The sequence below is a fragment of the Lampetra planeri genome, chromosome 7 (assembly GCF_965212315.1).
Source record: "Lampetra planeri chromosome 7, kcLamPlan1.2.h2, whole genome shotgun sequence".
In the NCBI taxonomy this organism is placed as follows: domain Eukaryota; kingdom Metazoa; phylum Chordata; class Hyperoartia; order Petromyzontiformes; family Petromyzontidae; genus Lampetra; species Lampetra planeri.
The window spans coordinates 266,292-289,628 of NC_136113.1; the positions used below are offsets into that span (position 1 = coordinate 266,292).

Consider the following 23,337-nt stretch of genomic DNA (forward strand, 5'->3'; position numbering starts at 1 on the left):
GCAATTGTCTACTTCATCCAGCAGTACCGGCCGTATCTGTACGGACAGTGTTTCACCGTCCGTACAGACCATGCAGCGCTAGAGTACGCCCTGCGAGTCCAACAACCATCGGAACAATTGTCTCGATGGCTGGAGGTTCTCCAGGATTTTGATTTTCAGACCACGTACCGTAAGGGCGTTCGCCACACCAACGCGGACGCCCTGTCACGCATGCCGACCACCCCCGAATGCGCATGCCTCCTGGGGTCGGGTCGGTGCAGGCATCCTGCTGAATTGCCTGTCCCGGTCTTGGCGGCTGCTGATGACGCAGCATCAATGACTAATTCTATCGCACAACAGGGTTCTGATTCCCTGTTGGGGTTGCCTGCTACGGAATGGGGCCGGTTGCAAATGGAAGATACTTCCCTCCTTGCGTTGCGCCGCCGCGTCAGGGACCGGGGGCGGGGGAGGGGTGATGCCGACGCATGGGAAATGCTCGGTGGGTTGTTAATGCATTGGGACGGGAAATCCCATCGCCACCGGCTGGTGGTCCCTTCGGGGTTACGGGGTAGGGTGGTGTGGGCCGCTCACGAGCGCCTCCTCCACCTGGGTACCCAAAAGACCCTGGCCTTGCTCCAACTTGATTTCTTTTGGCCGGGCATGACAAGGGATGTCGGGGATCTATTAGGATCGTGCCCTAGATGTGCGCAGCGCAAACCACCAGCGAAGGAGTCGAACCCGCCCCTGCAATCTATCAGGGTTTCCCGGGTGAACGAACTCGTCGCGCTGGACATTCTAGGACCGTTCCCCGCCACCCCCAGGGGAAATAGGTATTTGCTAACCGGGGTTGAATATTTCACGCGCTGGCCTATGGCCTGGCCCCTGGCCAACCAGTCGGCGGCAGCCATCGTGGAGGCCTTTGTCCAGGGATACGTCCTTGACAAAGGTGCTCCCGAGAGGCTGCTGACCGACCAGGGTAAAAATTTTTCAAGCAAATTGCTCAAACAGGTCTGTGAGATCCTTGGCACTAGAAAGATTCGCACCTCTCCATATCACCCACAAACCGACGGGATGGTCGAGCGGTTGCATCGTACCATCACGTCGATGTTGTCGCAGCACGTTTCTGACTCACAGACGGATTGGGATTTGAAAATTCAGGGGGTCCTGTCAGCATACCGGTTGGCCCCCCATGCTGCGACGGGATTTTCCCCATTTTTCCTTATGTATGGCCGCGAACCGGAGCCACCTGTTCAGGCCCAACTGCAGATCCCGGCGCCGCAGGGAAAAACTCAATTGGCCGAACATGTTAAATTCAACCTGGAAAAATTAACGGAGGCACGGGATGCTGCCATGCAGAATTCTGCCAGGCGGCAGAGGGCTAATGAGCGCCTCAGAATGGGTCGCGCGCATGTGATACAGTGGAAGCCGGGGGACAGGGCATGGTTGCACTGTCCCCAGGTACCGCTCGCGTCCTCCTCTAAACTGCTGCGACCGTGGCGGGGTCCCGTCGAGGTGGTTGAGGTCCTGAGACCTCAGTGCGTGCGCATTCAATGGGGGAGGCGCCGGTGGTTTGTACACCCCTCCAGGCTAAAACCCTTCGTTGCGGTGCGAGATCCCACTACACACGCGCGTGGCCAAACATGTGGGGGGGCGTCCGACTCAGAGGGGTCTTCTCCGTTGCTCCCGCCTAACGTGCTGCCGGCTGTCCCACCCCCAGGTGCACCGGGAGTGACGGGCTCACGCCCGACGACCCCCGCAGGTGATGCTGAGGGTCTTGCGACGTCGGCAACAGACTCGCTCTGTGATGAACACCTGCCGGCCGACGACCTGCCGGCCGACGGCCTGCCGGCCCTGTCCCGTGTGACGGGCCTGCGGCGAGGACGCGCGCAAAAATGCGCAAACTCTTGTGAAAAAAAAAAGAAGAAAAAAATATATATTTTTTTTGCATCTTTTGTGGGTTCTCTTTCCGGTGTACATTCGCATGTTGTGCTCACGGTGTGGGGCGTCCGTGCTGTGTTCCCGGCACGTGCCACGTTGCGTTGTACGGTTATTGGGCGTGCTGTGTGTTGTGTGTGTTGTGTGTGTTGTGTGTGTTCTGTGTGTTCTGTGGGTGCTGGGGGGGGACTCCAGGAAAAGAAACACGTGTATATACGCTCGTCCTACGGTTTCCGTATTTATTCGCGGGGGGTTCGTCGGGTTATTTTTCCTTCCTGTTGTTCTTCTCGTTGCGTTATTGTTGAAAAAAAAATGAGGCACACGCTGGGGGATCGAGGGCTGAATAAACTTTTATTGTCAATGTTGCAGCCGGGACGGCTGCGAGCTGTACAGGGGGGGGTGATGTAGGGGTCTTACGGAGGAAATATGTGTAGAGCTGATATGTATGGGATCCTACGGGAAACTAGCACAGTGGGCGGGGCTACGTCAGTGCACGGGCAGGTGCCCTCTACGACGTCCGCGCTTCGGACGTTACGATCCCCCGGGGCCCCACCCCTCAGGGAGGGGGATGTATAAAAGGGGAATGTATCGGGGGGCTCGGGAGTGTTGGGTTAGCTAAGAAGAGAAGACGGAAGACGTCCTAGATAGAGCCCTGGTCTCCCCCTGGTACGCCGTCCTTGTCAGGACCGCGCAGGCTCGAGCCAGTGGCGTGGTGCCAGAGCCAGAGCCAGTGCTGGTCTGGACTCTGAGTACCGGGCCCGACTGACCAGTGTCGGGCCAAGATAGCCTCCCCTAGTCCACGAGAGGAGGACTCTGAGGCAGGCTAGGGTTAGCTAGGAGGTGTGTCCTCAGATAGACGGGTGAGGGGGCCAATACCCCCTCAAGTGTGTATGTCACAACGTTTGGTGTAATAAACCTCAGTGTGCCTCAACCCCGGGTGTCGACCTGTATTCGACGGTACTACAGATGCATTGTTTGTATTAAACTGTTTTAGGCTTACTTTATACAGTATTTAATCACTGTATATTCAATGTATAGTGGAAATACATAACATAAATGTGTCATTATTATATTATTCTACGTTAATTTCTTGTCATCATGAAGCCACCCACACCAATTGTTCCCACCCACCACATCTCGCTGCGTTGGCAAAATGTTAACTCCCTCGCCTGGTCGTGTGGAATTTTTCCGGGTCTTCTGGTTTTTCCACGTGATGTATGGAATTACTTTTGTGATCAGTTTGTCATCCTACCTACGCACCTCGCTTAGCATGGTTGGTCATGTACAGTGCAAAAGAAGTTCAACATACATGTTGAATTTCTTTATTACCGTACATAGCCAACTGTGCCAATCGGAGGTGCGGGGGAAGGACAAACTAAACAAAGCCACATGGTTGCGCTATCATTCATGGCCAGGTCATAACTGAAAAAAAGCTATATAGCTCAGTGGGCAGTACCTGGTAAAATAAAAAGTTCGGTTTAAAACTTTCAGTGCCACAGATGCAGCCACAGGCCAAGTGGTAAATATATGTTTGATGTTCTATAAACGAACTTCATAGCTACATAAACATAAACAATCCACAAATTTACTTGACAATACAGCCTAATCTAAACAACCTTCAATTACATATAAGGTGTGAAAAATCTGCTTTTAAATTCCATTTAATATAAATATAATGCATTTAGATCAAGCAAAAAATACCCAAATGAAGACAATTTTACAAACCTATGTATTACTTAATATTGGCCAATTATTGATACGTGTATTAGGATGCCAGGCATTTGTCAAGGCTAGAATAGTACAGCACACATTATTGCACGAAGTGATTAAAAGCATTGACCTACGTGAAATTGTGTTATTTATCTACACAGCCCCCCTGACGGGCAATGCGTTTAGTCAATCGACATTCGAAGGCTTTAATCCCGACCAGGAAGCACTCTTTATTTTGCTTCTCAATCCACTCATATACAGCACACATCCCTGTCACTAGAAAATTGCTTTCTCACAAGTGATTCTTCGATTGAGGAAACATCATGGAAGTCACAAGATAACATGTCTGGTGAGTGGTGAGGGGGGGCTGGTATAGTTTTCTCTGGATGCTCGAGAATTTTATTCAGAGTTTAATGTATTACAAAAAGATGATTTCAAAGGTATGTAAAGTAAATGGCGGTTAACCTATTGCTATGAAAACAGGTACTCTCTATAAAAAACATGTACTCTTAACTTAAAATCCATCCTTTGCTGTAACACTAATCATCTCATCAGGCTACAGATATGACCACTGCTCATGCTCATACTAGCAGTATTGTCCACTAAGGCACTTGACAATTCCAGTAAGAGGATCCGCAAGAGTGCTTGTTGGTTTATAAGCCCCATTAAAGTACATGGTCCATTTTGATGGCAGCATTACAGAAAGGAAAGCTTACATACAAAGCCATGCTCATTCAGCATCCAAACAAAAGTAGTTATTTATTGATGCTGCCTCTGCAATGGATACTTACACTGTGACAGGCTATATCACATGCAATGAGAACGTGCTTCTCGTTTAAAATATGCCTTCAGGATCTTTTTAGACACCATATTTTCATGTAATGGTGGCTGAGGGTTGGCCTGCTGCAAGTAGGGCCACTCCATTGCGGCCGTTGCTGACGGTAGGCATGGGGGGACGCCTTAACGTGCACATAGCCTGGCACAAGCACCATGGTGATATCACCGCCACTTCGTGGCGAATGTCAGTTGTTGTTGTTGTTGAGGGGACACTGGAGGCTCCCGCCGACATGGCAAGCACTCACAGATGTCCTCTGCAGCGATTCAGTGGTGATGGGTCCTGGTGACCCTTTAGGATGCTCCCATAACTGTTGTTTTTACACTTTCGGCTCATTCCCACCACGGGATGACTTTTCATGCATTTTTAGTGCTAGTTGAGGCTGCACCTGCAGCCGACTTGGCATCCACCTTAACCAGTCATGCACAGACACACTTCACTTTCCCAGTGTCTTCTCACCTTCAAGACAGAGGATATAAACCTGCCTGACGTGGCCAACAACACCAAACACCGTGCACGTGGGCGTAGGACATCCTCAACAGCAACCCACAATCAGCACAGGAACTCATGTGCTTATGCTGAGGAACATGGGCCTGTGAGCCCTGCCTTTGGGCCTACTGTGCCAGTAGGCCCAAAGGCACCCGTAACCAACAGTACTGCCGACCGTGAGCAGTGGGCCTTGGCACATCCAACGCTGATCGAAATATTGGACTTTCCCAGAGCTCTCGACTTTAAACCTCTCCCAGTATGGAAGTAAATACATATCTGGGGAGAGGGCCCCAAAAATAAAATAAAAACGATGACATGGGTGGGTGTAAGTGTCACGGGAGGCAGCTTCCATAACGGGCAAACGTGTGAAATAGTGGTACTGTAGTTTCTGAAAATTAAAACATTGAGAATAAATATTTAAGACAAATTAATACAAAACACATGTATCATTTAATCACTTTGGTAAGATCTCCTCATTAGAAGTGCCTTAAAAATCTTGCATGTGCAAACTGTACACTGTTGTGATTAGTTACAAATAATGTATTTTAACCCATTTTGTGGAAAATGGTCAATCTCACCATGCCCATCAAAATCATTGCCATTTGGTAAACATTTCACACAGAGGGATTAACTGCCACTGCTCTGTGCCAACTCCCAAAGGGCCTTGTACACTGTTAGTTTTAAGCCCCACAGTGCTGATAACCCTCATTATCTAAGACAGCTAATGAACACATGGCTGACAGCAGTCACTAATGGAAACAGCTTGCTCGACATTTCATAAATTTCATAACAGCATAACTATTATTTTGTCTGGATTTGCTATCATCACCAATAATGCAACTAGTAGAACCCTCTTCATCCATGGTCTGATGGCGCTGGACTTTTAACACCATCGGTCTTCACAGAGTAGTTTGTGCTACGCAAATACTTGGTATGGGGACATTACGTGAACACCGATAATCTTCTGGCCCCCCGTAGTGCTGAATGCAAAGGAATCGTCGTCCAAGGGTCGATAACCTGCGGCTCCAGAGCCACAAGCGCCTCTTTAAGGACTGCTGCTTCGTGACGTTATTTATTAAGGACCAACGTCTTGTATTCACCACTTGTATTGCGGCTCTTACAATAAAGTTTGTTTTTTACCAAATTCGAAAAAAAATTGGCTCTTCTTGTTATTTTGGTTGGCGACCCCTGAACCAAGGCTATAACTGAGATTAACTGGGGTAGATGTACAAGTCAATGCTTTGTAAATCGTCAATGCACTTACCTCAACAAGTATGGTTGTCGAAGAGTCAGAAGACCCTTCACAAATACATGAGGTGTTCTTGGTTCTGAATGTGCATGCTGACATGGGGCTGGTGAGCCAAGTGTTTTAAGGTGGTAATGCTTCAGGCCCTTCTAAACTATATAGGTATAAATGTTAGTAGTTTCGTGCGTGTGTCACAGTAACACTCTTGCTTTCCGGCCTGTTGATTGGCCAAAACTACATTACCAATCAGAAATGTTAACACACAAATAATAAGTGGTTTTATATTTAAATCATATTTTAAAGTTTAATTAAAATAAAATATATTTAAAACATATTTTAAAGTGTATTTACAATTTAATTTTAAAAAATATCTGCTAAAACCCACGGAGAGAAAAACCATTATCAACCACAGGTGATTGCATCCCATTATTTCACAATTTTACAAATAAAATGTAACCCTATTCCATTGATTTCAATAGAAATGTCAATCATTGTACAATAACAGTTGCAGTGATTTTATAATGTTGTCTTGTTTTTTTTTATGTTTTAAAGTATAAGTCCATGCTAAACTGTTAGTATAGTCCCCCCACTGAGTGAGTGGTACATTCCAAACAGGTCAATATCTACGGTGAGCAATATGGATCAAAACAGATGCCAGTAACGCGATTTATTATTACAGATGTTAATTTGGCATCATTTGACGTACATCACAATCAGAATATTTATACTGCAGGAGGAATTTTTGTTTGTATGTTCACCACAAATATGTGTAGTTAATGAAAACTTGATTCCTTGCAAAAGGTTTCTGTTTGGTGTTTTAACATCTTAACACCTCTTGTATTGCCAGAAAGGGTAAACCTATTCTTATAGGTGGAATCCGATAAGCTATAAAGTCCAGTAGAGGCACGGGGTAAGAACGTTACAACATCAAACAATACAAAAACATTATAGTAGGAGAAGTACAAGGAAGGTAAACACATCACCCAAACATGTACACAGTATGTTTAATACGTACACTTTCACGTCCAATATCATCCATAAATATTTACACGATCTAACCCAAAACCCCTAATAATAAGTATTTTTATATATTTTTTTTACTCTGAAAGTCCATAATACAGATTTTTTTTGGGTTAGAGCACGCAAATATTGTATCCTGTACTCCATCTGTACCATGCTGTGGGAAAGGGCGTATGAGTATTCGCAATGTTGATACACAGGTCCTATTGTTGTACAACATTAATGGTTGACACCTATCCAATGTCTTTTATTTCACCATATACAATTTATGACCGATGTGAATTTCTTTAAGGGCAGACACTTATTTTCTCGCAATACCCCCACCATTTATTGTATACAGCCAAGCTATAGTACATGGTGAGGGTATGCTACAACATTACATACACGTATATCGGAGCTGTATACAGTAAATAGTGTGATGTGTAATGTTATGGACAACCTCATTAATTGGGTCACGGTAACGCCCCCCCCCACCAGCGAGTACAGGTACATTACAAATTAGTGGACACACAAGACATTCACATGGTCATCTAGAGCACAGGTCACTTGTGTTTATTGAAGAATAAAGACCCATGTTGCATTGAGATTCCTGCGAAAGACAGCCCGATGAACTCACCTCTCTTGTTTCAGGGCATATTCCAGCATTTTTATTCTCCTCACCAGGTCCTTTTTCAGGTTTTCCTGTCCCTTCCGCTCTCCTTGTAAGAATGCTATGCGTGCCTAGACGCACAAAAATACGCACAACACACACAAACGTAGATAAATGCACACCTACGCACACACCCATACACGTACAAAACATGTGTACGCATCCAGTCAAGCCCACAAAGCATATTTAACATACATACAAATTTTTATCCAATCATTTATAATAAAATTTAATTTTTTTACATATAATTGAGATTGTTGAATATACATTTAGATATACACTGAGAGTGCAGCAGCATACCACAGCAAAAACAAATTAGACGAGTTAGGCAAGCAATAACTCACACCAAGACAATTTGACAGCAACATTAGAAGATATTTTCCAACATATGGATTCAAGAACCAAGGCATATGACACATTGTCATTATCACAGACAATGAAAATGTATTGCAGGTAACGATTTCATCATTCACTAAGAAGGTGCAAAGTCGGACTCGGGATAAATATTATCAAAACCAAAGTCATGGACAAGGTTGCTAAACAAGCAAAGAGTTATGTCAGAAGCAATACAACTGGAAAAATAAATAAAAGTATATATATAGGATAGCTACTGAATCTGGACTAAGATCAAAATTATGGAAATTCAAGCTTGTGCCCAAATGAAACTGATCCGAAGGTACCACATCACATATTGGCACTAAATACAGTGATACCTCGGTTCACGAACGCTTCGGTTCACGAACAACTCGGTTCACGAACAGAAAATTTCATAAAAATATGCTCCGGTTCACGAACTCCGCTTCGGTTCACGAACAGGAGCCGCGTCCATTTTTATGCTAATTCCAGGCTGTCACATGGTCGTGACTTCCTGTAGGAAGATCGTGGAGAGAAGCAGAGACAGAAAGAAGTACTGTGAGTACTGTGAAGACACTTTCAGTGACTTTTTGATTTTTGGTGTGCTTTTTAGCACATACAGTACTGTACTGTACTACTGTACTGTACAATACTGTACTTACTGTATTGTACAGTTCACCCGTTTGAGTGCTTACTGTCTCCCACCCGCCTCCCACCTGCCTTCCTCCATGCCAGAAGTCATCTCAAGCAAGGTTAGTGTTCTCTCTTTATACATTACTATACTGTACAGTACTACAGTAATGTGTATTGTCATTTGTTTCATATTTTTGTGCTTCAAAAACCAAAAAAAAGGGTCAGAACGGATAAACCGGATTTACATTGAACCCTATGGAAAAATGTGCCTCGGTTCACGACCAATTCGGTTCACGACCAGAGTCAGTTCACGAATTAAGTTCGTGAACCGAGGTATCACTGTACAGTCATATGTAACAATGGCAGATACAATCAAGTGGTCGCTGAATACAATGCTGAAATTTAAAGTTCACGTATGTTACGGGCAAGCATCGCAAAAGTAAATAGAAATGAAGAGGCTGTGTCGGAAAGTGTAAAAACAACTTCACTACATTGCCTTATACCATAAATATGCTTAATAGTTGATTCTGTTGTCGGGAAAATGTTAATGGTGAATGCAGAGAGTTAATTTGACCGAGCACTGTAGTTGCTGTGATTACGTTATGTACCAGGAATGTCGACGGTTTCTCAGGGATGTATGCCAACCAGCTTATCAGGCAATCTTTAGTTATTCACCTGTCATAGAGCAAGTCAACGACCGAGTACTGAATTCCAAGAAAGCCTGAACTATCCTTTTCTATCAATATTACTTCTCACTTAAACTTAACTGTCTTCATCATTAATGTACATACACAACAGCTGTGGGGTCATGTGATAGACTGCTTCTGGAAGCAGAACACTGCATGTTTCTTCTCTGTAGTGACTGGGGCCACAGGCAAGATGACCTGGACGGATTACCCCCATCTACTCGGGCGTCAAGAGTGACGAGTACATCATCTTCAATGTGTGCACGGCATTCGAGATTTACAACCCCAGAGAAAGTTGTCTTCGTGTGTTTAGTCAAATTTCTGAACAAAAGATTCGGGATGTTCCGCATGTCAGAGGGCACGCCAAAAAAATCCAAAAACGCATTGGAGAGTTATACAAACACAAGGACGAAACCCAACACATTAAATAAAATATTAATTTAAATCCGATATAATCACTGAGACCTTTCTTGCCTTGCACATGGTATGTTCGAAGATATTAGTATCTGTACAGCCCAATTGGTAATAAGTACCTCATTCCTTTTATATGTCAATACACAACCCACACATTACATCCTTTCATTACACAAACACCTATATCAATATAAACAATAGTTATCTATAAGTCAGTCATATGATTACAGCATTTACTTTACTATGTTTCATCATATAAGAGCTCATTTTGACCAGAATGTGTCAAGGTCCTGTGGTATTGGCAAAGTGATGTGTAAACCATTAACCTAGGCCAACAAACCCAAGACGTTGTGGTGACGTGAACGGAAAGAGGTGGGATCTAGTGATAGGGTTTTACCTTTTCAACTGGTACAAAAACTGACACCTTTATACAAGGCATCATGTTTGCAATAACCACAACACAAGCAGTCAAAATGCAAACAAAAAGAAACAACTCTAGTAATGATGATATTCACCGTCCTTGAAGTTGATTGGTCCACACCCGAGACAGCTTTTCTTAGAGCCTAGTCTCCATTGGTGTCGCCTTTTGGCGTCATCTGGTCCAACACCAATGTAGAGACTAGGCTCTAAGAAAAGCTGTCTTGGGTGTGGACCAATCAAATTCAAGGACAGTGCATAGCATTATCATTACTAGAGTTGATCCTTTTTGTTTGCATTTTGACTGCTTGTGTTGTGGTTATTGCAAACATGATGCCTTGTATAAAGGTGTCAGTTTTTGTACCAGTTGAAAGGGTAAAAAACTATCACTATATTTTGCCACTTGTAAAGAAGGTCTCATAGAGGTGGGATCACCAAGAAAAGGGGCAAGGCTAAAGAGGAAAGAGGTGAAGTCAATGAAAGAGGCAACAGCTATGCGGTGCATGTCAATAGATCCGTCACAGCATTTATTGCAATCGTGTTCGTCCTACAGGGGCCAGTGTAGGGGCAACAACAGCCGGAAAAAGTGACCTTTGGCCTTGAATTTGACCCACAGACCAATTATGACTTTAAATTTATGAAAAACCAAGGATGCATGCTAATTGCAAACAGTAATTCCCGGCCTGCTGGACTTGAAGTGTTATTGAAAGCCGTAATGCAAAGTATGAAAGGTAACAGCCATACAAATTATAATATGCATGGTGAGTGTGAATTGCGTCAAGTGAGTGCATCCTGAGGAGTGACTTTTGAATGGTGAGAGGTGGCATATGCCTGGTGAGTGTGAAATGTCTGCTGAGGGCCAAGTGAGTAGTGAGTGTCTGATAAAACGTCAGGCGAGTATTTGGAGTGTGTGAGGTGTCGAGTGATAAGTAACTCATTCAGTTGACTGGTGAGCGAGTGTCTGGTAAGCGGTGAAGGTCAGGTGTACGTTGAGTTGCGCGGCAATAAATGCAAGAGTTGGCCAGCAAGGGAGGGGGCAGGAGTGACAGCGGAGGGCCAGTGCCAATGGTGAAGGGATCAACAATGAGTGGTGACGATTGGGGAGTGAGCTGGGCTGATGAGAAAATTAACCCCTTCATTCAAATGGCTTTCTCGATATCATATATGTGAACACAAACATCTACCAAATGAATGCGACTTAACGGGAGGCTCCACCTCAACTGTCACCTGCAGTATAGTTTTAAGGGCAGCCAGTCTGGAAATAAATCTAGTGAATTCAAATTCATGAATTGCATTCAGAATTTCCAGAATTTCAAGCAAAAAACAACTATTCTCATACCCAATGCAATTATAATATGAATCATGGTGTAAACTACTGTGAGGAAAGGATTAGTATATTCAAACCACGGTGGAAGGAAGTGTTCAGGAATGCACATTCCAACTTAAATGTACCCATGGTCTTCATGCAATGGCATCCAAATGTGCAATGTCTGGTGCCCAGACATGGCAAGAGAAAACACTTCAGAGGGTGAAGCCTTCCCACGTTGTGGTTGATCGCACTCCACTTGACTATCTCCTCCACTCGACAGGCCAGTGACTAGCTCCAAAACACGCACTTTACATACCGACACTCAAGACTGATTTGACTTAAACCTCTATTTGAAGGAAAATAAATTCTCTCTTTAACCTTGACTGGCAATGCTCTCCAAACAGCAATGAAAATCCATCTACTTTCTGGTTACAAATCGATGTCTACTTCACAAAAACATCCACTTCAATCTAAAACTCTGGCTCTAAAATATCTCTATAATAGCTTTTGAAATAAATGGTTCAATAAAAATTACGTTTATATTTAGCGGATATAAATATGTACACGTGATACTTCCAAACATTAATAATTTGATTAAAACATACAAAAGACTTGGTTATTTACGCTTCAATAATGTACTCAAGTGGACATGCAGAACTGAGCTTATGTAATACTTGGGAAGCCATGCATTTTTGCCGGTGAGGGAGGGGGGGTTAATGCAACGGATGTTTTACCAAGAGCAGGTTTAACCAAATGCTACTGTCAGTTGTGTAAATAGTGTTGTTTTAACATGTGCCCAGGTGCATTAATCGGCTTGTTACACACGTCTATTACGATTTTCCGAGGTAAAATTTTCATTTCAAATGCTAATACTTCCTGAATATTTAAACCATGCATTTACACATCGAGACTTATGTTATTATAGTTCAAGATGATTACCATGTCATCCTAGGTGAGAACTGATGAATTGGTTATTTATTTTGGTTCATAGAATATACAAACACCACCAAAAAGGGTGGCCTAAAGATGTGTGCTTTCATCTGGGCTCGCTCAAGTTCCATTGTAAATAAAGTGCGAGATCCCTCCCTGAAAATGCACTACAAGGTTACTAAAACAATTGCGAAATTCAATCCTTAATGTGGCTTTAAAATAGAAAATGGCACAACCTAAGAGTCCATAATTTGTCATGAAGACTAAATTATTTTGAATGTGAAATTTCTGATATTTTGATTATCCGTTCATTAACTTTCAACACATGCACACAGTCGTTATGTGTGCCAGGACTATATCTCTGGGCAAACATATCACAAAGTAATAAGTGGGATTATTCAAACAGATATTTCACAAATTTAAATACCCTCAAACTCACTTCTAATATTTGTTTCAAGCCACAGACAAGCTTTGCACTATGCTTCAAACACTTGGGCAAATGTGTCCAAAAGAAATGTAAATTCAACAAAACCTCAAATTAAAAAAATGAACAGCATCCATTGTAATACTGAAAAATTGTTAGGCAGGAGAACAAAAAGATAGCGTGTATTTAAGTGCCTGTCCGTCACTCTTGACATGCGTTATACATGAGTGGAGCTTACAGGTGTGGTACACACACCAGACATCAACGACTACTTCTGGAATGCAGCCTGGTGTGGCGACTGCAACATTTTGATAGGCCTACATCGGCTGCAAAAAAGACTTGTGATCAGTCTGTCACTATGTTGAATCCCAGCCATAGCCACCAGTAAATAATAGTTTCAGCTCCCCTATCACAATGTTGTACGAATCACTGTGAGAGATTTACGATAATGTTCAGCTAATTAACTTTTTTTACTGATATGAATAGCTTCCGGTCCTAATTTATTGCTAACGAAAGAGGTGTGAAAGCATCCTGAGAATGCAAATACATCACGCATCACCCAAGAGTACGAAAATAATGTGCCGAACAAGTCTCGGGATGAAACTGTGCTATGTTTCATTTCGCATACGAAGGTACAAATTAAATAAAGCTAGTTCTTGCATACACACCATGCATTTGCATACATTATGGGGACCTCTGAATGGAGTGTTGACATTAAAAATAAGGAATGTCTGCTCAACAACCTGGACTTTTGGTAGAGTTTAAAGTTGTGAGAATGAGTCTTAATTTACAAAATATATTACGTTCCCTTAGCTCCTATTACACAAAGAGGATGTGACGTCATAAAAACTGAAAATTGGTAATTGGCTATAAAATATTTCATATGGTCATTAGCCTGATATTAAGTAGTGTCATTCAAAATAGAAGGAGTTAAGATTTTCTTTTATTGAAACTCAAAGGTCAGAGGGACAATTGAAAGTGTTTAAAAAAATGATTTATACACAATTATTGCCAAAAATCTAGTATCAGAAATATAACATCTCACTTTATTACGAGGATAACAAAACTATTTTGGATGTTCCCATACTGACTGATTATGCACACCAAGGATGGTCGCAATTTTGGTTCCATTTCTCACAACAACGTTGGGTTGCGTTTTTTTTGCAAAACCAGAAAAGATTCCACTTGTAGTTTCCTGCACCCATGTTTACTTCTACTATGTCACCGGCTCATTTCCATTGTGATAAAAAAAGGTAATAGAATTACCTGTTTTTATGTGACTTTCATAAGGTTGGTTCAGCGATACAATGTATGTGGTAGCATCTGTGTGCAAGTGTAACACATGTTTTGGTATGTATAGCGCCAAACAAATATTAATAGCTCTGGGCGAGCCGGAGAAAATTCATATTTATACGACAGAGAAATTATACTGTCTCAATGACATCTCATTGAGACAGTTGGTGACTGGGGGGTGACAGGTTGACTAACAAGTGCATACTAATTGGTAGGCATACAATCCAATGCTTAAAAGCAATGCGATGCTCACAATACCTGAGTTGCCAGAAAATGTAACATTTCATTGTTTAAATGTTTCCTTACAGCCCAAGTTAAGCAGTGCTATTTTAAAGCAATGATGCTTAAAACAATGGCGTGTGTATCGCTGTGTTAATAAAGGTTTACAAAGCTGACAATATAATACAGCTATGCTCTGCAATAAGAAACTTTGTTCATACCCATGTTAAATGTTGTTGTTGCACACTGTGATTGTCTGGATAGGGACACGTGATCTTCATGGCAATGCCAAATCCAACAGGGTTGATTTTTCTAAGTGTTTTTCACTTAAGGGAAAACTATTTTAATACAAGCACAGATCAGTAAACACTGCTGTGGTAATACAACACGCGGATGTACCATCTCACACTGGTGACATCAGCATGCCAAAGCTTTTTATGTTACTTCTATTGTTACTGTTTATCCCAAATAATGGGAGAATACATTATTCAAAACTTAAGAAGTTTTCATGTAATTTCCATAAACATGTTAATTTTGGCATGCATGTAACTATTGTATATCAGAAAAACATTCACAAGGTAATTAACCAAAATCAGCATTGGTGATCAAGTACGGCAGGGGTCCGTGTGGCCAGGTTGACAGTGTGGATTGTTATTAAAGCGTACGGCCAATGCTTGTGTAATACGTCTCAACAGAGATTATAGTCTATATTGGGCTAGTATCATGGTCGATAAATGCCCCGAGAGTAATGAGGCCCCCGATGCCAAACAACCGACATCGGCTATATATTTCAATGACGATTCTGGTCAATTCTGCCAAGCCGATATCTATAATTGTATATTTTATTTCATGAAAACTTACGATTACTTTTGTTTTTGCTAACAAACAGTGAAGGAGAGGGAAGTTGTTTTGGATGTGGACTTACAGGAAAACTCTCGGCCCATCACACACTTATGCCCAATCCTCCAAACCAAGTTTGCACTGACCCACCACCCATAGCACTGGAGGTGGTTTCATTATCGACATTCATCTCTTAACTTTTCATCCCTCCGTGGGTGGAAAAATGAAGACCATTGAGAGAGAAGTATAGTCGCTTGGAAGAGACTGGGTCCTTACCAAAGGAATGATAAATTTTACCTTTGGCTCAGCGCACCTAAGAGTGACAATCGCCTACCTAATAGTGCAGCGTTTTGTTTCAATATGGCACGCATTTCTCTGTAAGATGTTGCATATGGAATCGGGAATGGGAAGGTAATAACAGGAATTTAACAAGCCCAGTCTGTAAACACTGCCGCCTTCACAAGTGGTGGGCATAACTGATGAGACTCACAGCCACATTGGGCAATATTCAGCAAACTGTAGTTAGTGCTAGGCCGTTACATTGCTAGGCTCAGGTAATTGACTAATTGAGCAGATATGTAGTGTAGACTATTGGAATGGCACACAGAGGCACTGAAAGACCTCATACTCCCTGTTCAATTGTCAGACATGCAAAACCTCACTCAAACAATTTTATGAATTGGAAAAATTTAGGCTCAATTTAATTCAATAATTATATTATTTGTCTAGTTTGTATTATCTGTTGCATATGTTATATGTTGGTTGCTTTTGCATGGAGATACAAGTTAAATGGTGCACATTTCGTGCAAGCAACCCTGGATGGATTTTCCACGGCAGCATCCCTGTTAGAATCTCATTTGAGTGAATGGAGAATTTAATATGGTAATCGGCCAAAGAAGAATCGATAATCCTCCAGTAACCATGCAGGGAAGAATCATAGGATTAAAAATAGTATTACAGAAGCGTAAGTGCACATACACGCATCAGGAGCAGGGCAACCTCACACATTTGAAATAAAACATTGTAAAACCACATTATTTATTTCACCAACCTTGAGTGAAACATTCAGATGGCTATCAGGATTGATGTTAACTGAAAACCACATTACACCAAGAGTAACCGTTTCAAAACAGTGCTGTATTGTTGAAGCAGTGTGCCATACACACATTGCTGTAGGGAAGTCCCTACCTATAATGTCAAGGTAATGGAACAGAGTCCACCTGACATTTATTTTTCTTCAACATACCAAGAGCCACTAGAAAACCTATGCCAAAGACAAATGCAAAAAATGCTTACATGTAATTGTTTGTTAGGAAATTCTCAGGCAATAATGCGATGGGTTATGGAAAAACATTCCCTTCTTGATGTAGTAATATTATGAGCATGAACAGGACAAGGTAGTGCGTGAATGCAGTCTTTGGTTTTAGGAGCTGCCAGTGCAGTCCGAAGGTCACTTGACTTCTTTGATAAGTGCTTATATATTCTTGGTTCTTTCGGTAAAGTCACGTAGAAGGGAAATAATAAAATAATAAAAATACAACATAATAGTTCTCACGTTTCAGCCACAACGCAAGCAGCCGTCCTCAGGTGAATAACAGAGCTGTCGGAAAGACAGCGTCCAGGACGGCTGCTTGCGTTGTGGCCGAAACGTGAGAATTATTATGTTGTATTTTTATTATTTTATTATTTCCCTTCTACGTGACTTTACCGAAACAACCAAGAATATTAATCCCTGCAGTCACGAAGGCTTTAAATCGAAATTTAAGTGCTTATATCTTTTTTAAACATTTACTAATCAGCTGGTGAAAGCCCATTCACATATAGCCCTTTAATAAGCACAATCCAAAATGTAAACGACCCAAACTACGGGTTAAGGTTTAAAAATGGGAACTCATCCAGCAGTGAAAAGGCAAGTGTATGGAAACGTAAACGGGCGATAAGCCCACCACATCCGCTGCATTTTTAAATAAAACCAGCAGCTCAATTTAAGGAGAGTTAAGGGAGGTCTGAAAGCCATAGCAATTTCAGAGCAGAAGGCTCCATCACGGCTGAAATACAAGTGAAGTACCGTTGATGACTCTTGGACACCGTTGGTGAGGCACACGTATTTATTCCGTACAAGTAGTCACAACTGTAGACATACAATACTAGAGGGGGTATCGGCCCCCTCACCCGGCTAGCTGGGAATACACTGCTAGCTATCTCTGACCTACCTCCTAGTCCTCCACTAACGGGCTAGGGGAGGCTGTCTGGCCCGACACTGGTAAGTCGGGCTACGGTACCCGGAGTCCCAGAGCACTAGCTCTGGTTCTCAGGACCACGCCGCTGGCTCGGTCCTGCGCGGCCCTGACAAGGGCGGCGTCCCAGGGGAGTCCAGGGCTCTAGCTAGACGATCTTCGGTCTTCACTGGTTTAGCTTTAACATTCTGCCCCGAGCCCTCTGACACATCCCCCTTTATACTCCACCCCCGCTGAGGGGTGGGGCCCCGGGCTGCCTGGTGCGGACGTCGTTGAGAGCACCCCCCCCCGTGCACTCACGTAGCCCCACCCACTGTGTTTGTTTCCCATAAGCTGCCATGCATAACGGCTCTCTCTCTAACACCCCTACACAAGCAAGAGACAAGCACCTAAGTAAACTGCAAGGTCAAACAGCGTCAATACTCTCCAGCAGAGGCAAGTCCTGCGCACTCTGAACGTGTTTACATGCAATCACGACGATGGCCGACACTTTGGTAAGAGTGCTCAACTTGCATATATAAAGCCGAGTTCAAATTAATCAGGGGTGCACTTGGCCCATATTGCTTGCGGGATCAAGAAAATAAGTACTACTTTGTGCTTGTGGGACGTGAAAACTGCTTTGTCCTGTAGGGACCAGTCCTACCATAAGAACGTGGAAACCCACTGCCAATGGAGAGGAGCACCACCCAATACTCATGCAGACAAAACGCATTTAATATGCCAAGGCATGCATGTTAACTTTAAACTTGTGTCTGCAAGCTGTCCTCTGAAGGTTACATTTCAGGACCGTTGCTGCAGTGAATGTAGAGCTCTCCACTTATCTATCACAAAAGGTATCAGGCTCAGAGTTGGCAGGTTGGTCCTTCAAGAACATTAGGTCTATTCCAGTGGTCTTGGGTTGATTCTGCTCTGAATATTCAGCCTCAGGCATGTTCTCATTGGCAGGGATCACAGGATCTCCTATTAGCAAGCTTACTTCTAATCGAAATAGGTGGGATGTGTGTGGCATGAGCCTAATGAGTAAGTCTGTCTTCACCTCTTGTGGCCTTGCCCATACTGTGAATCTCCTCACTGAGGGCATGCTGCAAGGAGGAAGAAGTGTAGCTGCTCCAAGCACAGCTACAGCCAAGGTTCTCTCATCGTCCTGAACGTTTCAATACACCGCCTACAGCTCAATGCTGGTGTGTACCAAATGAAGTCCTCCAAGATGCCAATTAACACTTTAAGGCAACTATTGCCTGTCTTTACATCACATTTGAACAAATATTAGTCTGTGGCTAAATCTACTCTAATGGCACTCAGGACAAGTGCAGAGATGAAGCGAAGCATCCTGGGTGGTGGGGACAGGGTACAGTGCCCCAAACGAGAAACCTCACTCTGGAAAGAGAGGTGAGACTTTTCCAGCTATTTTCACATTTTCTCAACTAAATCAATCCGATAATTCATAGGGTAATCAATTATTTAATAATGATATAGTCCAGTTCTAAGAAGCGTACAAAATCTGAAACCAACAGGATAGGCCTCCGTTGTGCTACACATGAGGAAATGCACAGAGACAAACGTCAATAACTTACTGGTATCCATAATAGAGGTAGCGTGGTGTACGGTGGACCAAGTAACAAACCAATGCTTCAGGGCTCGGTGGCCTCTGAATTATTATGGCAACTAAATCTTTATGACGAAACAATAGTAAACGGCTCCCACTGTAAGTCCATAATGCCATCAAAGCTGGTCATATTCCGTTACACATTCTATGTGAGCTGGGCCAGCCAGTTTGGGTACACGTGCTTGAGAAAGTGTGAAGAAAACTGCTGTACTGTAATGTATAGCACTGTACATTTTATAAACTCAAGCGTCAACACCATTATAACTATTTTCAGCTGTTTTTTAATAAAATTCTAGATGAAGGCCTTCCTATTCTATGTCAATAATTCGGGGTGTTTATCATTCATAACCACACTTGTCAATGAGGGTTGGTGACTGGTTCAGATGATTTATAAACGTGTTTTTGTCTAGCTTTCACAAATGTAAATCGACACTCAAAAATCAAAAACACCATCCTCCATGATAAAACACATACACATTGATCGGGTAATTATAATGATCTAAACAGGTGCAATTTTTTTTTATCATGGGGAACATTATTTCATATAATTGCTTCTGCATTTTACTGCACATTTCACACCGATAATGGAGCAATCAAATCAGCAACTGCCAAGTGCATGAATCAGGTACACAAAATATGACATTACATAATCCTACACCACTTAACACAACATCCTACACTTCCAGAATATTGTACATAAAAATAAAGAATGCTCTGTAAAATATTACCAAGTGGCAGCTATGCTTCAGCAATGATCCAGATTCCAAAACAGGCACGTTTCATAAACAAGTAAACGTAATAATCAATCATTTATGTATGAGTCACCACAATATCCAATGAGAAACCAAGCCCATGTTGTATCTGCCACACATGGAAAGTGAACAGTGTTTGAAGTCTGGCAAGGCCTCAATTGTTACTGCAATTTGCCTAGACTATAAGATTAAGATATATGCATTACAAATAAACAAATACACATATATTATTACACTTTGCATATTCACATTATATCCATGTAGTGTTTCGTCAACTCAGATCCACGAAACCTCCAACCCCCTCCCAGTACACCATTTCGTGATTACCAATCTATCCTTTGTGAATCTTTCCAGCATATTACTGCAGTAAAGTATTAATACGCCGAATAAGTCAGGAAAGGATGCGAGACTGAGGATTAACGTTCAAAATACAACTATGGTGTTTGGAAGGGAGGACATTGAGAAAGAAATAATAATAAAAAGCAGCAAGATTGTGAATGTAAAGGAATTTGTATACTTGGGAAGTCTACTGACATTGGACGACTGCAAGAAAGACATAAGAGCGAAGATCGCAAAGGCAAAAGGTGTAATGGCAGGATTCAATAACATATGGAGAAGCAAGCAAATCACCTACAAGACCAAACTGAACATCTGAAGAACATTCATGTCCAGTACAGATGTATATGCCTGTGAGACTTGGATATTAAAAAAGACTGACAGAAATAAGATATTGGCACTGAAAATATATTGCTACAGAAGGATACTGCATCTAAGCTGGAACCAAAGAGTGGCCAACGTAGAAGAAAAACGTTGCACATAAAATATGATTATTATGACACATATGTAGGATGAACAACAGCAGAAAATTTAAAAGTGTGTTGATCAGAAAAAAGGAAGGAACTGGAAAGAGTGGAAGACCTAAGAGAGAATGGCTTGATGACCACATAAAAGATTGGTGCCAGCAAAATGTGGCACTACTTGATGATGAATCCAGTCTGTTGACATGCAAAGCCACAGCACACCACACGCACCTGATGGTGGGCATGTAACGAGTCCTCCTCATGGGAAAATTACATGTTATGATTGTGGGTCACACTTCAATGCAAGATTATTATTTTTAGTGTAGTTTGCTCAGGTCTATCTTGTTTGTTCCATTAGCCAAGAGGTATATTAGCATATCGTTTGCATGCAACGAGCATAATCGGCCCGAGTTGCTCGTTGGTAGAGTGAGCGACTCACAAAGTTGCGAGTTAAAATCCTGGCAGGAAGTGGACTCGGCCTATCAACTTTCTGGGGTTTATGAAATAAAGACCACATTGTGGGAAAGCTAACAGGGACTGTCTTATGGATAGGCTTGCCTCCACCATTGGAAACTTGAAATTCCACCACGGGTTTTGGGCTGTAAACAGGATATGAATAGTTTCAATGATCATTTGGGCAGGACATCACTCTTTCATATTTCCAAATTGCATAATCATAAATAATACATTCTTTGCAGCACCATTCGATCCGTGTTCCATTACCATTATAACATACTGTATTCTAAGCAATTAATCATTGCATACGAACATTCACTGCTTTTATTATTTTCAATTTATTAAAAAAACATTTTATATCTACGTGACTTTACCTAAAGAACCAATAAGATTCACTGCATGTTATGCTCTTTTGTATGTTTCTCACCAGAAAGGATCTTAAGTCATAAACAAAACCCACAGAATATTACAGCAAGTGTCAGTTAATTTATGTACTGTTTATTGGTTTATTCACTTCTTTATTATAAAGGAATGTACAACATGCACAGCCAAATACAGTCCCATAGCTCTCCTCTGTGGGTGGTCAATCCTCGTCTGCTCGACTCTGCTGTCCGGAATTCCCCACCCCTCCTAGCAGTCAGCACTCCTGATTGGCAGGCCCACTCCACCAATGTATTCAATGTCAGCCAACATTGCACTACAGCCGTTCTCTGGCCCTGTATCACTCAGCCCAACAACCTCCTCCCCCACCTCCTTCTCCATGTAATTTTTAATCGAGCCTTTCCCAATACATATACGCATTCTTGTACAGCATCTTGAGATGCAGTTACATTTAGAGACATTACACATAACAATTTATTGTACTGTGAAAAATATGACATTTTAGCTTCTTCAGTGGGTGTGGGATCGGAGAAATGAAGAGGCACTGGGTGAGAGCTGTGAAAGAGGAAGGCAGGTAAGGGGAGGTGAAAGAAGGGCTGATGCCTCCTTCCCATGGCACAATATTATTGTGCAAGACCCTGGCATTTCCTTCTTGGGTCACATTCATGCTGCTACATCATAGCAATTTTTACATTAATTACAATTTTAATAGCATCAATATTTTAATATCGTCATATCACTGTTCTGTTAAAGCACCCTTTGAATTGTGTGCCTGTTTTCAGGTGCATACTAATGTCACATGGGCACCATTACTTAGGCCACTAAACAGTGACATCGCTCTTCACTAAACAGTGACATCACTCTGTTAATCATTTGAGCATTTGTAGTTCATAAACTGGCGTACACATGTGGCAACGGCTAATCTCTCTTCAGGACAACCGCGATTGACTTCCCACACAACAGTATTGTGAACATTAAGTCAACAATAATGTGGGAATTTACTTTATGTCTACTGTTTCCATACCTAATCTTCTCTGTTGAAAATAAAGTTTTAAAACAATTACATTAACCTGCTTGTCGACTCTGACCTTACCTACATTCATACGCATAGATCCTTGATTGTTTAACCATAACCTGTTGGCACTAATCTAATTTAAGAGGGACGTGTTACAATGCCACACGAAGGAAGAAGAACATTTCAACACGTGCTATCAACATGGAAGCATATTAAATATGGTGCAAAGCAAATTAAGTAGACACAACCATTTGAATGTGATTTCAAAACAAATGGACCCACGCTCTGAACAGATCATCTGTTTCACCAAAGAAGACCAATTGAGAGGAGATCGTAAATAGTAAATGTAAATAAGACAGATTGTACCAGGTATGAGAGGTGTCATGGACACATGAACACTCTAAATTGGTCAGTCATTCATGATACGTGATAACAAGCAGCCCAGATATACTTCAAGGTCAATAGCGATAGCATTAAAAACAAACTTATACCGGTGCATCTTCTTCCATTAAGATAGATGGAAACCAAATTTAGAGTAGAGGTCAAGGCAATGAACAGAGCAGGTTTCATTTAGTACAAAGTGCAGTGCCAAATGGAAAGCAAGCTAAAGACTCTGCAGAGCCATCCTACGCAGACGGTAAATCTACGCTTAAAAGTGTTTTCATAAAAACGCGTTTTCGCGATAACGCGGTTCTTATATTTGGAAAC

The 23,337-nt window shown here is 42.3% G+C and overlaps 1 protein-coding gene across 5 annotated transcripts in view; it reads right to left on the minus strand.

Moving 5' to 3' along the window:
• LOC144719689 (striatin-3-like) overlaps positions 1-23,337 on the minus strand; it is a 124,269-nt gene that overhangs the window by 92,712 nt on the left and 8,220 nt on the right. For all 5 annotated transcript variants that reach the window (XM_078595820.1, XM_078595818.1, XM_078595817.1 and 2 more), the window contains exon 2: positions 7,831-7,934. In XM_078595820.1, the coding sequence (XP_078451946.1) occupies positions 7,831-7,934 (104 nt within the window). The remainder of the gene's footprint in view (positions 1-7,830; positions 7,935-23,337) is intronic.